The sequence below is a fragment of the Phyllobates terribilis genome, unplaced genomic scaffold (assembly GCF_046119375.1).
Source record: "Phyllobates terribilis strain yellow unplaced genomic scaffold, ASM4611937v1 Scaffold_7__3_contigs__length_470593459, whole genome shotgun sequence".
NCBI classification, from domain to species: Eukaryota; Metazoa; Chordata; class Amphibia; order Anura; family Dendrobatidae; genus Phyllobates; species Phyllobates terribilis.
In genome coordinates, this window is record NW_027362767.1 from 281,173,569 (window position 1) to 281,189,232 (window position 15,664).

Here is a 15,664-nt window from a genome sequence, read left to right on the forward strand (position 1 = left end):
GTAGGGGCTCACACTGCTTATACTGTATATAAAGGGTTATGTGGGGTCTCATACTGTATTTAGAGGGGCTAAGTGGAGATCATGCTGTATGTGGGGGCTCATACTTTATATGTAGATGGGCTGTGTGGGGCTCATATGGTATATAGGGGATGTCAGCATACTTATTTCTGCTCAATATTAAGTGATAATATTAATATAAAAAATATAAATTGAAATTAATATATTAATATTGAGCAGAACTAATTTCAGCCTATTGGTTTCGCTCTCCACAACAGTCCCTATCTCTAATTTGGCCCCTTGGGAAAATTAGTTGCCCACCCCTAAACACATTTAGGAATATACTAATTAATCGGTGCAGCTCTGAAACTTTTCTTAGGAATCCAGATATTTCATAGAGTTACATTACATGTTGCGTTCACAAGCTGCGGATTTGCTGAGAATTTTCTGTATAGACTCCTGGGCAGAAAATCCAGAGTGTAGTACTACACCAGCTAAGAAGATGAGACCCCAACAAATCTCATCTACACGTTGCAGAAAACCTTTGGGCACTAATTGTCACAGCAGTGCCACATTTTCCAAAGCACAATATATAATTACCGTATATTACGGCGTATAAGACGACTTTTGAAGACTGAAAAATCTTCTGTCTAGTCTGGGGTCGTCTTATACGCCGGTAATGCTTTTGAACTTTCAGAAATTGACATGCGGGGATACTCTGGGGGTGTTAATAAGCTGCCGTGGCCATATCCCTGCCATGTCGGAGTTAATATAAGGTGGAGGGAGTTAAAATACGGCGGCGGTAGGTCCAGACAGTCAGCGCTTCTGTGCTGAAACTGACACATCGCTGCGTATTCCCAGCTCCGGACACAGCGCAGGGCTTCTGTGCCGACAGCTTTCACTTGTCACAGAAGCGCTGCGCTGTGTCCGGAGCAGGGAAGTTCGCATCGCTTCTGTGACAATATATAAAAAGCCGGCAATTCAGCAGCGGCATAAGCCGGCACCCGACAATTTAGAATAGAAAGAATAGAGCTTCACACATAGATTAGATAGATAGAAACATGTCAGTCACATATATATGAAGTACAGTGACAGTATTGCTTACTGTACTTGTCATTTAGTGTAAAGGATTTATTAAAACAAATAATAGTGTTTTCATGCACCGTCTCTTTAAAAAAGCCGGCCGGCAATTCAGCAGCGGTACCCGACAATTTATAACAGACAGAATAGAGCTTCACACATAGATTAGATAGATAGAAACATGTCAGTCACATATATATGAAGTACAGTGATAGTGTTGATTACTGTACTTGTCATTTAGTGTTAAAATAAAGGATTTATTTAAAAAAAAATTGGCGTGGGGTTCCCCTTAATTTTAGGCTCTAGCGGAGGTTAAGCAGACAGCTGGGGCAGATGTTTGAAGCCTGGGAAGGGGGTAATACCCACGGAGCTTCCCAGGCTACTAATGTCAGCCCCCAGCTGAATACCTAGCCTTTACTAGCTATTAAAATGGGGGACCCCCCAAAAAAAATGACGTGGGGTCCCCCCTAATTTAATAGCTAGCAAAGGCTAGGCAGACAGCTGGGGGCTGATATTAATAGCCCAGGAAGGGAGCCATGAATATTGGCCCCCTCCCAGGCTAGAAACACCAGCCGTCAGCCGCCCCAGAAATGGCGCATCCATAGGATGCGCCAATTCTGGCACTTAGCCTCGCTCTTCCACGCTGCCCTGGTGCGGTGGCAGGGGGTAATAGGGTTGGGGTTGATGTCAGCTTATAATGCCAGCTGACATCAAGCCCAGGTTAGTAATGGAGAGGCGTCTATAAGACACCCCCATTACTAACCCCATAGTAAAAGTTAAAAAAAACACAAACACCCAGAATAAAGTCCTTTAATTGAAATAAAGACACAATTCTTTATTGTTCTAAATTAAACCATACTTACCGTCACGCCCATTCCAGCTGAAGCCAACGATCTCCTGCAATAAAAGAAAAATAATAAACCAACATCATCCTTACCTTTCCATGGTTCCCACGACAGCTTCAGCTCTGCTACATCGAGATGACAGGCTGGACCGCAGCAGAACGCTGCCATCCAGCCTGTCATCCCGCAGACACTGAGAAGCGCAGGCTTGCTTGCGCTCTGCAGTGTCTGGCTGTGACGGCATCCAGATGAGCCGACAATGAACTCAGCTCACCTCCTGGACGTCCGTCACTGACAGCGTGGGAAACTTCTACTGCGCATGCGGGGAGCAGGAGAATTTTCCCACGCTGTCAGTGACGTGCATGAGGTGAGCCGAGTTCATTGGACATGATCTCGGCTCATCTGGATGCCGTCACAGTCAGACACTGAGGAGCACAAGCATGCCTGCGCTTCTCAGTGTCTGCCGCATGGCAAGCTGAACGGCAGCGTTCTGCTGCGGTGCAGCCTGTCATGTGAATGTAGCAGAGCTGGACCGGTCCTGGGAACCATGGAAAGGTAAGGATGAGGTTGCTTTATTATTTTACTTTTATTGCAGGAGATCGTTGGCTTCAGCTGGAATGGGCGTGACGGTAAGTATGGTTTAATTTAGAACATTAAAAAATTGTGTCTTTATTTCAATTAAAGGACTTTATTCTGGGTGTTGTGTTTTTTTTAATTACTTTACTAGAAATTCATGGTGGTCATGTCTAATACTGGCGTGACCCCATGAATTTCGGGCTTAGGGCCAGCTGATAATGCCAAGCTGGCCCTAACCCCTTTATTACCCAGTGAGCCACCGCACCAGGGCCCTGGATGAGTTGGGTACAGCGCCAGAAGATGGCGCTTCTATGAACGCGCCATTTTCCGGGGTGGCTGCGGACTGCAATTTGCAGCGGGGGGGGCCCAGAAAGCTTGGGTCTCCCTGCGCTGCAGATTCCAGCCCCCAGCTGCCTAGTTGTACCTGGCTGGACACAAAAATAGGGCGAAGCCCCACGTCTTTTTTTTTTAATTATTTCATGAAATAATTTAAAAAAAAAGGGCTTCCCTATATTGTTGTGTCCGGCCAGGTACAAATAGGCAGCTGGTGGTTGGGGGCAGCCCGTTCCTGCCTGCTGCACCTGGCTGGACACAAAAATATGGCGAAGCCCACGTCAACATTTTTGGGAAAAATTAATTACAAAATTAATAATAATTTAGGGACTGCATCTTTATTAACCCCTCAATTGTCATTTAGTGTTAAAATAAAGGATTTTTTAAAAAGAAAATTGGCGTGGGATCCACCATCATTATAGTCTATAGCGGAGGTTAAGCAGACGGCTGGGGCAGATGTTTGAAGTCTGGGAAGGGGGTAATACCCACGGAGCTTCCCAGGCTACTAATATCAGCCCCCAGCTGAATACCTAGCCTTTACTAGCTATTAGAATGGGGGACCCCCCCAAAAAATGACGTGGGGTCCCCCCTATTTTAATATGTTTATGAGTGACAGTTTTCCTGCTATATACCTGCATGTCATAAGAATTTAAATTAAAAAAGGACCATGTTAAATTCAAATCTGTTTTTTTTTAATTTTTACCGGTGTTTGGTATGCGTTGGAAAAGGGGTAGTCTTATACGGTGAATATATCCTAAACTCTATATTTTAACAGGAAAGTAGGGGGGTCGTCTTATACACCAGGTCGTCTTATACGCCGGAATATACGGTAAATACTTGAAAAGTGTAATTGTAACATATCAAAATATTTAAATCTATGTCATCCCTTCATGGATGGACACCCTGATATTACAACAGCAAATTAAAAAGTACAAATGAAAATAAATAATTGTAAGTAGAAAAGCCGATGATGTAAATGTTACTAACCAATCCCAGTCATATAACGCCTCCCTCATTCGTAAAATAAGTTGTGAGCCACATGTTATCGATTGACCAACAACAACTTAACGTTCCAACTGCTCCATTCAAAAACAAAAAGTGATGACGATCTGTGATCCATATTGAGCAATCAAGTTTTATCCTAAAACTATAAAATCAACACTCCATCAGCTTCCGAAGAATCTTAAAGCAAGAGATAAATTCCCTCAGAATGGAATGAGTAACTTCTACCTTTTCTTACAGCCGGATAAAGAAAACTTTCATCAAATACAAAAAATACCTATGTGGCGATCATAATCCCGCTTGTCACATATTTATTCCAAAATGTTGGAAGCTGTTCGTCGCCAAGTTAAATCATCATTTTTTATGTATTTTTATTTTCAAATGCGTTTCTCTGCAGTGGAAAAAAAAAATCAGAATCAGACCTTCCAATGTGAATGAGCTGTATAAAAGGTAGACCTTTTCTGAGAATTGCTGCAGCATTTCCCAATAGACTTCAGAGGAGAAAAGTGCATGTAAAGACCACAATAACGGTTTCCAATAGAAGCCATTCAATGAACATTTCCTATACCTTAAAAATGAGCCAGAATAAACGTCCCTCTATAAATCTATGAAGCAGGAGAAGCAATGCACATCTCATCTCAGAAACTGCAAGCCAGCATGTCGCATTTCATATTTTTGAAGGGCGTTTGGTGTGGTTCGTAGTAGATATTTGGACATTTATAAGACAAATGGTTGCATATCTTACCTGGCCATTACTGATAATATTAAATACTGTTCCGCATGCCTTTTAATTCTGCTCTTTCTAGAATGTCTTGCATCTGTTTACTGTATTTATACAGATAAATTTATATGATTTTTTTTTCAGATTGCACGTGAGCTGCACCAGTTTACATTTGACCTCTTTGTGAAGGCACAGATGGTGAGCGTGGATTTCCCCGAAATGATGTCTGAAATAATTTCAGTGCAAGTTCCCAAGATTCTGTCCGGCAGAGTCAAGCCCCTCTATTTCCATAATTCATGAAAAGCCCCTCTGGGCCGTTTCTCTCCCCCTGCAGTGTGCCTTAAGGGTCACCATGTACAGATATGCAAAATGGACTCTACTTGCAGCCTTCATCATCAGCCACACCGGCTTGACCTCTTCATTTGTGTGTGTTAAGGACAGTTGTCATGCAAGCAACCTTCTGAGATGTGTGCCACGTCACTGACCCACGAGGGACTGGAGGACTGATTCGAGGACAGTTTGGATTTCACTACCAGACTATACAGTTGTGTGTGTATTGGATTATAGACTGGTCATTTCTAAGGAAATATTGGAATCCCAAGTTTAGTTCTGTGCATATGTTCTTTGTCAGCTAACACATCAGTAGATACTCTAGAAACAAGCAGTGCAGGGGGTGGTAAACCCCAGATTTTATATATACAGATATGTACACTAAAAGCACTTATTCTCCTGGCCACAATTTCTGGGTATAATGGCAAGCAGTATTTTGTCCTTGCCTATTTCCTTTGATAGATTCAAGGCTGATTATGCACTCTTGTTTTCCAGCCAGGAGACGTAGGGGCTACATCAAAAGCCAAAGGGATGATTGAGTACTTGAGCCTGCACTGAAACAACACCTCTGATACATGACCCTCTGATTGAGAATCACAGCTGTACTTAAAATCTGGGGTTCTGAGCTGACTCTGATGGTGCAAGGGATAAGGAGGCAGGAAGCGTCCAGAGAAATGCACAGAAATTCTTCAGGAATAAAGTCAGCACCGTTTCAGTTTCAGACCCTCTAAACTTAGATGGCTCGGGCCGCTCATGCAGGTTGTCTCTTCTCAATCAATCCTTCTGCATCTTTAGCTTCTAAAGACCAAGACAGTAAAGCTGAACACTTAGGCTTTTTTTTCTACCACATGCTCCATGTAACATGCTTCTCTTGCCTTTATTAGTGTATTCATTTCATCTCACTTTTTTGCAAGCATGTATATATCCGGACTCTCATCAGCAACCGCAGTTTATATACATTACATAACAACAAACATTTCACATATAAGAAATGTAGAATTTACAAAAATGTATCATTTTACGCTTTATATCTAGCATTGTGAAGGACACGGATGCCTCAAGCACTGTCAGCTCTCACCAAATTACTGATAAGGATCTCACAATAAGGCTCGTTCCATGAAGTAGATTCATTTACCTGAATCTATCATTCACTACCATCTATCACTAGTGTCCAAAAGTGAAAAGACATCTTGTGTAGTTCACAGATATGTCCTGAAAGCTTCTCATACAATCACCACTAGCATTGTGATTTCAGATGTCCTCCTTCCAACAAGAGCCCAATAATTAACCATACACTAATCAATAATAATGTACCTATTTTAGGTAAATGGGATAAATCCAGTTTATTAACTATGATACAACAAATACACGGACATACCGGAGTTGGCTTGTCCTATAATTTACATTAGCAAGCGATGACTCTATCCGTGCTCATTATCAGACTAGGGTATGCAATAAATGCCTTTAAATTAAATTACAGACCCAATACAGATTGTGATTTATAATATGCACAGTAATCTCTGAAGCCAAAAAATCCCAGTTCTTTACATTTTTTATATCATACAGTTGAATAGACAGTGCGTTGGTCACTGATGGGACTAGTCCCTATAATGGGACTCTGATCTCTGGACAACATTCCTCTCTCTTCTATGAGAAAAAAGGAAGGATCATGTTTTCATCATGGGCATTTTCCAGGATCAGGTTCTCAGCATGGACATTTTCCAGGATCATGTTCTCAGCATGGACATTTTTGAGGATCATGTTCTCATCATGGACATTTTTGAGGATCATGTTCTCAGCATGGACATCTTCCAGGATGACAGAAAAGTTCTCTATACCATTTTGATAGTCACCTGATCATTAGAATTAGGATATCTCTAACTGACTTCTCTCACATATGATAATGACCACACACAATTTTAATGCTGGATGAAATGCCTGACCGTTCTCACCGTAGTTTACCCTGGTAACATGCATGTTTGGCTTAACCAAGTATGCACATCAATCGCTACGGAAAAGGATAAGAAAGCAGCTACCTTACATCTCTGCCGCTGCTCACTTCCAGGGAAAATAACAGAATCGGCGGTGAAGAACATCCATTGTCTTTCTGCACACGAGATGACACATACACAAAGTCAGTATGATCCTGATCTAAGAGACACATCTGTTTCACCATACAGCTTTAGGGTTAAACCTTGCCCTAGGCCCAAGTCCGGCATCTATTGTCAATGAGCATAAAATTATGGATGTACATTTCATGGATAATGTCTATATATCTGTAAAATCACAGTTCGGAGACCCTTCAGAAATAATTTACATACAATGTATGAATCATATAGCTTCAGACTTTATGTTTAAGAACCTAGAAGATGGATGTCCATAGGGAAAGTAGTGAATCCTTTAAGGAAGCAAACAAACAGGTCGTGCCTTTATACCCACATATATATATATATCTATAATGCTCCTCCTTTGAACAATGAATGCAGTGATATATCTAAAGTATACATGTGATTTTTATCTTCTACATCTATAGCCTTTATATTTAACTTGCTTTTGGTGGTACATGTCACCTGGGTTTGGACCAGATGGAACCACCAAAGTACAAGTGCACTAAATTGTTCCCTATACAAGCAAGTTTGCACTATGCTAAAAAAATATTTTTGTGGCATTTCCTGGCAATTTTGAGCCACACAAAAACCATATATATATATATTATTTTTGTATGGATAGAATTTAGCGTTACAAAGTGATGTACTGAATGATGAGCACTTTACATTTATTGGCCTCCCTTCACATATTTTCTATAGAAATCACCATAAGCTGATGTGTTCCCGAGGAGTCTATTAATACAGGGGTTAATAGCCGTCTCTTCCATATGGGTCAGGATGCTTAGGGTGGCATTTTGCACAGAGAATAGACACAATAGGTCACTGTTCAGAACAATGAGATAAGATAAAAGCAGTTTGAGCAAGACAAGTGATGTCTGTGGCTTGTGTAAGCTATTCCTTAATCAGAGCCAGTCATAGGTCAGAAAGAAGCCAAGTATTGTCATTGGGTTGGGCTATGGGCTCATTCCATATTAAACAGTGACCTATTTTACTCTGTGGCTCGTAGGGTTACTTCTAGTATGGAGGCGGCTAACTTCTAATATACCAAGGTACATACGGAGTACATTTAATACCTATAGAGAGGGGTGGGGGTATTTTTGTTTGTAACTTTTTAATATTTTTGCAGATTGATGTTGCGTCCAGGTTGTGTTGACACCAGCGCCCCCTACTGTGCAGTGCTCTGGAGGTCTCTGTATGAGACGGGCTCCTCCATATGAACTCAGGGTTCAGAGTAAAGCATTGTAGGTGGCTTTCTTGCAAAAAAGAAGGGCATTTACTTTGTCAACGACAAACCTAGTAATACATCAGAATAACATTATTATGACAAGGTGATCATGTCCCGTGTACATGCGTTATCTTACGAAACTCTTCTGAAATCTAGTCCACAACTTTCAGAAAATTGAAAGTGAATCTAAGCATTTTATGGAAATCATGAATATAGAGGGCATTCTAATTCAGCACTTATTCACAATAACCAAATAGTGGACATAGTCCTAGTAGCGAGATAGCCATCAATCCTGAGCTGTACATCAGAGATTTTCTCCTCTAAAAGCATTTCTCCAAATACCTCCGGAATACAGCACGATACAATTTTTTATACACAATCTGACAGGTAAAACATTCCCATGGACTTATGTGCTACATTATGACTCCTTACACCATAGAGCCCTTATTTATCTCAAAGGTGGATTGTTAGAATTGTTAGAATGGAGATTTGCACTATGCCTAGTTGATTTGTTGAAAAATGTACTCAGATGAAAGCATTTGATTGTAAAGAAGTTCCAAAGAATTCACCAACGTCCTAACGGGGGCACCTCACTCACATCCTAATGGGGACACCTCACCCACATCCTAATGGGGACACCTCACCCTCATCCTAATGGGGACACCTCACCCACATCCTAACGGGGACACCTCACCCACATCCTAATGGGGACACCTCACCCACATCCTAATGGGGACACCTCACCCTCATCCTAATGGGGACACCTCACCCACATCCTAACGGGGACACCTCACCCACATCCTAATGGGTACACCTCACCCACATCCTAATGGGGACACCTCACCCACATCCTAACGGGGACACCTCACCCACATCCTAACGGGGACACCTCACCCACATCCTAATGGGGACAGCTCACCCACATCCTAATGGGGACAGCTCACCCACATCCTAATGGGGACACCTCACCAACATCCTAATGGGGATAGCTCACCCACATCCTAATGGGGACACCTCACCCACATCCTAACGGGGACACCTCACCCACATCCTAATGGGGACACCTCACCCACATCCTAATGGGGACACCTCACCAACATCCTAATGGGGATAGCTCACCCACATCCTAATGGGGACACCTCACCCACATCCTAATGGGGAAAGCTCACCCACATCCTAATGGGGATAGCTCACCCACATCCTAATGGGGACACCTCACCCACATCCTAATGGGGATAGCTCACCCACATCCTAATGGGGACACCTCACCCACATCCTAATGGGGACACCTCACCCACATCCTAATGGGGACACCTCACCCACATGCTAATGGGGACACCTCACCCACATCCTAATGGGGACACCTCACACACATCCTAATGGGGACACCTCACTCAGATCCTAATGGGGATAGCTCACCCACATCCTAATGGGGATAGCTCACCAACATCCTAATGGGTACACCTCACCAACATCCTAATGGGGACACCTCACCCACATCCTAACGGGGACACCTCACCCACATCCTAACGGGGACACCTCACCCACATCCTAATGGGGACAGCTCACCCACATCCTAATGGGGACAGCTCACCCACATCCTAATGGGGACACCTCACCAACATCCTAATGGGGATAGCTCACCCACATCCTAATGGGGACACCTCACCCACATCCTAATGGGGACACCTCACCAACATCCTAATGGGGATAGCTCACCCACATCCTAATGGGGACACCTCACCCACATCCTAATGGGGAAAGCTCACCCACATCCTAATGGGGATAGCTCACCCACATCCTAATGGGGACACCTCACCCACATCCTAATGGGGATAGCTCACCCACATCCTAATGGGGACACCTCACCCACATCCTAATGGGGACACCTCACCCACATCCTAATGGGGACACCTCACCCACATGCTAATGGGGACACCTCACCCACATCCTAATGGGGACACCTCACACACATCCTAATGGGGACACCTCACTCAGATCCTAATGGGGATAGCTCACCCACATCCTAATGGGGATAGCTCACCAACATCCTAATGGGTACACCTCACCAACATCCTAATGGGGACACCTCACCAATATCCTAATGGGGATAGCTCACCAACATCCTAATGGGTACACCTCACCCACATCCTAATGGGAGCACCTCACCCACATCCTAATGGGGATAGCTCACCAACATCCTAATGGGGATAGCTCAGCCACATCCTAATGGGGATAGCTCAGCCACATCCTAATGGGGATAGCTCACCAACATCCTAGTGGGGACTCCTTACCCACATCTTAATGGGGATACCTCACCAAAATCCTAATGGGGATAGCTCACCAACATCCTAATGGGGTCACCTCACCCACATCCTAATGGGGATAGCTCACTAATGGGGAAACGTGACCAACATTGTAATGAGGAAAGTTGACCAACAACTTAATGGGGATACCTCACCAACATCCTAATGGGGAAACCTCAGTGTTAAAGGGAACCTGTCCACTGTGCAGTCTACAGGTAGCATGTTAGGGAGCAGGAGTAGCTATTGCTATATGGGCACTTATACAGGGAAGGTTGTCAATCGCTGATTAGGAGCACCCACTGAACCTCTGTGCCTTGAAAGAGCAGGGACTTCAATGCATAAAACGTAAGTAAGACCAAAGTCACAAGTTCAAGTTTCATATGAGAAAAACGGATTATAAAAACCGACTCTCGGACTTAAAACGGATGAAAATCAGTTGTAGTACACTTAAGAAAATTAGTCTGTTTTTTTTTTAGTGCGAAGAAAAAGAACTGACTTACATATTCAGCATTAAGGCCACGGTCGCACATTCAGTATTTGGTCAGTATTTCACATCAGTATGTGTAAGCCAAAACCAGACGGGGGTGATAAATCCAGAAGTGGTGACGTGTTTCTATTATACTTTTCCTCTGATTGTTCCATTCCTGGTTTTGGGTTACAAATACTGATGTAAAATACTGACCAAATACTGAACATGTGAATGTGGCCTAAAGTGAATCCTTTCTCACAAACATATATACGAATCTTAGCACAATAGAGAAAAGCAGACTTGCAGTGCTTCGTCCTGTAGAACTATAGATCCCAAGTGACTTTCATATATGAACATGCTGTCTTTGTGGAAGTGCTCAGTGGGCCCATATAAGTTCACAATCCACTGTAAACATCCAAAGTAGCAAACCCAAAGTACTCACAAAAAATTATAGTAAATTGCTAATTTATTCAGTCAACAGCATAGGAACATGGTAAAAAAAAAGGCTACTGCCGTTTCGCTTGCTACCACGCCTCTTCAGGGCCTACTTGTCCCATACTGCTGATGGAATAAATGATCAATTTTCTATACTTCTTAGAGAGTGGTTTGATTTGAATACTTTGGATATCTAATATATATTATCTGTTCAGCTCCTCCTACTGATTGCATGCCACCCATACTTTGGACTTTATTTTAAATCTGAAATGTTCCCTTTAAGGAAAATATATTAGACAAAACGAATTCCTTCTCTATGTTAATATAGAAAATATGTATTCTAATTGCCTCTGATTTTCAGGATGTTATCTAGAGTTTATCTCTCTACAATGTGAATGTGTCCTGGAACATCGGGATATGGGAATATTTTACTTTTTATACGCAGTTGTACAGCATTGAAAATTAGGTTTGGGTGGGGGGTTCAGTTTTATCTACATAGAGTAAAATACATGTTGCATTCATCTTACGCCAAGAGAAAATCTTACTGTGTCACCCTGACCTCCAGCTGTTTGCTAGTTTAACCGTTTGAAAGACCTTTCCCCAAAATTAAGCTAATATTTAAAAAGCATCTTGCAAATATCTTAATGGCACATGGGGCAGCTAATGTCTGCCCAGTTGCAAACACGAAATGTTGTAAAATGACTGCATTCAACAATGCATTTGTGACAGCCCCCGGGCGCCCTGCTCTGCCGCCTCGGTGGTAGCATGGAAGCAGTGTATCAATAAAACCCCGACACTTGCACAGTACAAAATGAAAGCACTTTCTATTTCCATGTTTATCTCGTAAATCAATCGCTGCATTTGCGTTGCAGTCAGAGCTACAAGCCGTCCCAGGAAAAAAAAAATACTCGTTATTCCTAATCCCCGCTGGGTAATACGGAGAAAATGGAGATTAAGTAGTAACAAACTAAGTAAAAACCTGAGTGGAGCGGTACTTGCAATCCTGTGGATTTAGCAAATACCAACCACTTGGCCCAGCTTCCAGCAACGTGCGATGGTGCAGGGGTTAATTATTGCCTTCTCGCTTCGCATAGTAAACTAAATGAAAGCCGATCAGTGCCAAAAAAAAAAACTACCTAAGGTGTAAATATATATATATGCATAATGCATTTATATCACTTATCTACCAGATGCTAGTAGCCACCTAGAATAATATGTCACCTACCTAAGTGCTGCCAGCAGCTTGCCGGAGAATTGTATCCCACCTATTGCTTACAGCAGCTCGGGTAACTTACGTCTGAGGACAGTATATACTGCACGATACCTACCTGGGCCACATAGTAGAAACTACCTTTTATCTACCTGACTTTTTCCCCTTACACATTTTAATGGGGGCTTTTGAAACTACCTATTTTACGAATATACCTACCTGAGATACTAAAGCAGAGTCGTGACCTAACCCTGGTAGTTAGGCAGCCGACTAAAGGTAAGGGGTGAACATATGAGGGGACAGGGCAGTGCCTTAACCCAACTTCTGCAGGAGTCCGTTGGGCATTGGAGACGCTATGAAGTGGCTGCAGACGGGCATCCACACCGGCACTACCCGGAGTACTGTGTATGTGGCATCTGCCGATTTCACAACAGTCAAATGAGCTAATGTATGGATGCCGTGTTCTAATGCTTGGTACCCAATCGCTGGGGAACAAGGACTGACAGATCTGACGCTTCAGATGCCTGTTACCACAAAGCCGCCTTCATCCGTTCCTCATCGCCGCCTTTCTGCTGCCGCTAAGTTTTTAGCAGTGATGGTTCCATACAGATATTTAATAGTTGATAGTATGTAGGTCCTGGGAATCTTTTGGGCTGTTATGTCTTCTTCTAGTTTTAGGTGGAAAAGCAGAAAAATCAGTTTTTATCAGTTTTATGCTTTCTATGGCTCTCGTTTTTTTTGTTGTTGTTTTTTTTTTAATGTATGTATTTGAATTTTTCTCGTGTATGTGTAAACCTTATATGGATTGAAATATCTCAGTGTCTTGTAGAAAGTAGCAAACAAACCTGCATCTTGTCTTTCTATAATTTGGCTGCACACATTTATAAAGTTGAATGTGATTTCTGCTTTTGGTCTGGAAAATGTTTTGTGTATTCACATTGTGACTCAGGGGGCTCAACCTGCTGCGGATTAGCAGAGTGGTTCCTCATGGTCAGGGTGACCTACCTTTTCTCAGAAAAGCAATTAAATGTTGAATATACATGGTTAGATGTGTGGGCGGCCTCATATACGTATCAACATTCCACAGATCAATTAAAAAAAAGCTCCCAATGAACTATGCTAGGTCTGCTTGAATTCAGCCAGAAGAGCACAACGCACAAGAAAACACAAATTGCCTTTCAGTTTAACAACTTCTATGGAGGAAATCATATTTGTGCATCACAGGCACAGGCCTGTCCTTGTACCCATACAACTAGTCCTCTCTGGCTCCACACAAGAGCTAATTTATTAAAGTCTGGGTAGTTGTCTGAAAGCAGAGGATAATTAGAAACCGATGACAGAGATGGGAGTGCAATGAGATTATATTCTGTCCATAACTGTTTCTTTAGACATAAATAAAAGCGAGTCATCTTCTGAAGGCTAATACTGCAGGACATGCATGTCACTCATGCAGTGGGGGCAGCTATGGTGGGTGGTCAGGGTTATCCATCAATTATCAAAAATAAAGCTCTGTTTTCATTAGCATTATGGCTTTCATCCATGTTTCAATTGATCCATAGGGACGGTACAGGATTTTTTTAGTCACTTAAGGGTATAAATAAAACTATAAAATGAACATTAATTACCTATTCAAACCCTGCCATTCAAGTGATATTTGCTGGCCGTTCAGCAATGAAATGAGACTGGCTCTAGTGGTCATGTGTATGATAGAGGTGATACAATCGCTCCAGGACCTGCAAGAACCACCAAACCTGGACCACCTCTTTAAAGTCGACAGGGTCAATCAGTAGAATTCAAACTATAATAGCATCATAGCCTAGAAGTCACAGTACACAGAGCCTTAAAGGGGTCTTCCCACAAACAAAAGTTCATTTTAATCAATAGATCTTGGAATAATAATAAGTTCCACAATTGGATGTGTTTAAATAAAATGCTCCTGTGCTGAGATAATCTTATAAATGTGCCCCTGCTGTGTACTGTGTAATGGCTGTGTCTGACCGTACAGGGACATGGTCTGATCATACCACAGCTCCTGGGCAGGGGAGGAAGCAAAAGAGCATACAGACAGGACAGCAGGGGATTGCAAATTATTCTTTCTTTGAAGTAAAACATTGTTTAAATACAAACAGGGAGATGTTTTACCTCACAAAAAGAATCATCTGTGATCCCGTGCTGTAATGTCTGTATATTCTTTTGCTTCCTTCCCTGCCCAGGAGCTGTGGTATAATCAGACCATGTTCCTGTACGGTCAGACACAGCCATTACACAGTACACAGCAGGGGCACATTTATAAGATTATCTCAGCACAGGAACATTTTATTTAAACACATCCAATTGTGGTAGATCAAGCCATCACAGGTGGGATAATGACATTATTTCATTGCGCCATCTGAAACCGGCGATGGAGGAAAAAGGAAGAGCTGCTCATTGTGGGAGCGAGGACAGGTCAAAGGAATCGTTTTTTTGTATTGCCATTTAAACAGCGCCATTGAGAGAAACATTATACTGTATGGGGGCCACAAAGAGGGACATTACACTGTACTGGGACCCAGTGGGGGACATTATTACTGTATGGGGTACATTTTACTGTATGGGGGCCACAATGGGACAGGATTCTATATGTTGATCACAATGGGAGATTTTTTACTGTATGGAAGAGAAGAACTTTATACTGTGTGGGGGCCACAGTGGGGGACATTATTAATATGTGGGGTCACAGAGGAGGACATTATTACTGTAGATGGGACTGAAAGGTGGACATTATTAATGTATGGAGCCACAGCTTGGGACATTACTAAAGTATAAAGCCACAGAGGGAGACATTATTAGTTTATGGGGCCTCAGAAGAGGGATTTTATTAATGCATAGGGCTACAATCATGGACATTAATAATTTCCCCAAGTATTGATGCCACTAAGGAGGGGTGCATTACTATTGTATTTGAGCAAAAGGATTGACAATACTACTGTATGTGGGCACAATAATAGCAATACAAAGATTATAATAGTGCCCACATTACTATGGTAGGTG

General features: G+C 42.4%; 1 protein-coding gene across 1 annotated transcript in view; it reads left to right on the forward strand.

Moving 5' to 3' along the window:
• Window positions 1-14,158, forward strand: part of AR (androgen receptor) — a 503,957-nt gene extending 489,799 nt beyond the window's left edge. Inside the window, exon 8 of the mRNA XM_073640913.1 lies at window positions 4,696-14,158. Coding sequence (XP_073497014.1) covers window positions 4,696-4,851 — 156 coding nt within the window. The 3' untranslated portion in view covers window positions 4,852-14,158. The remainder of the gene's footprint in view (window positions 1-4,695) is intronic.
• Window positions 14,159-15,664: the final 1,506 nt, after the last annotated feature.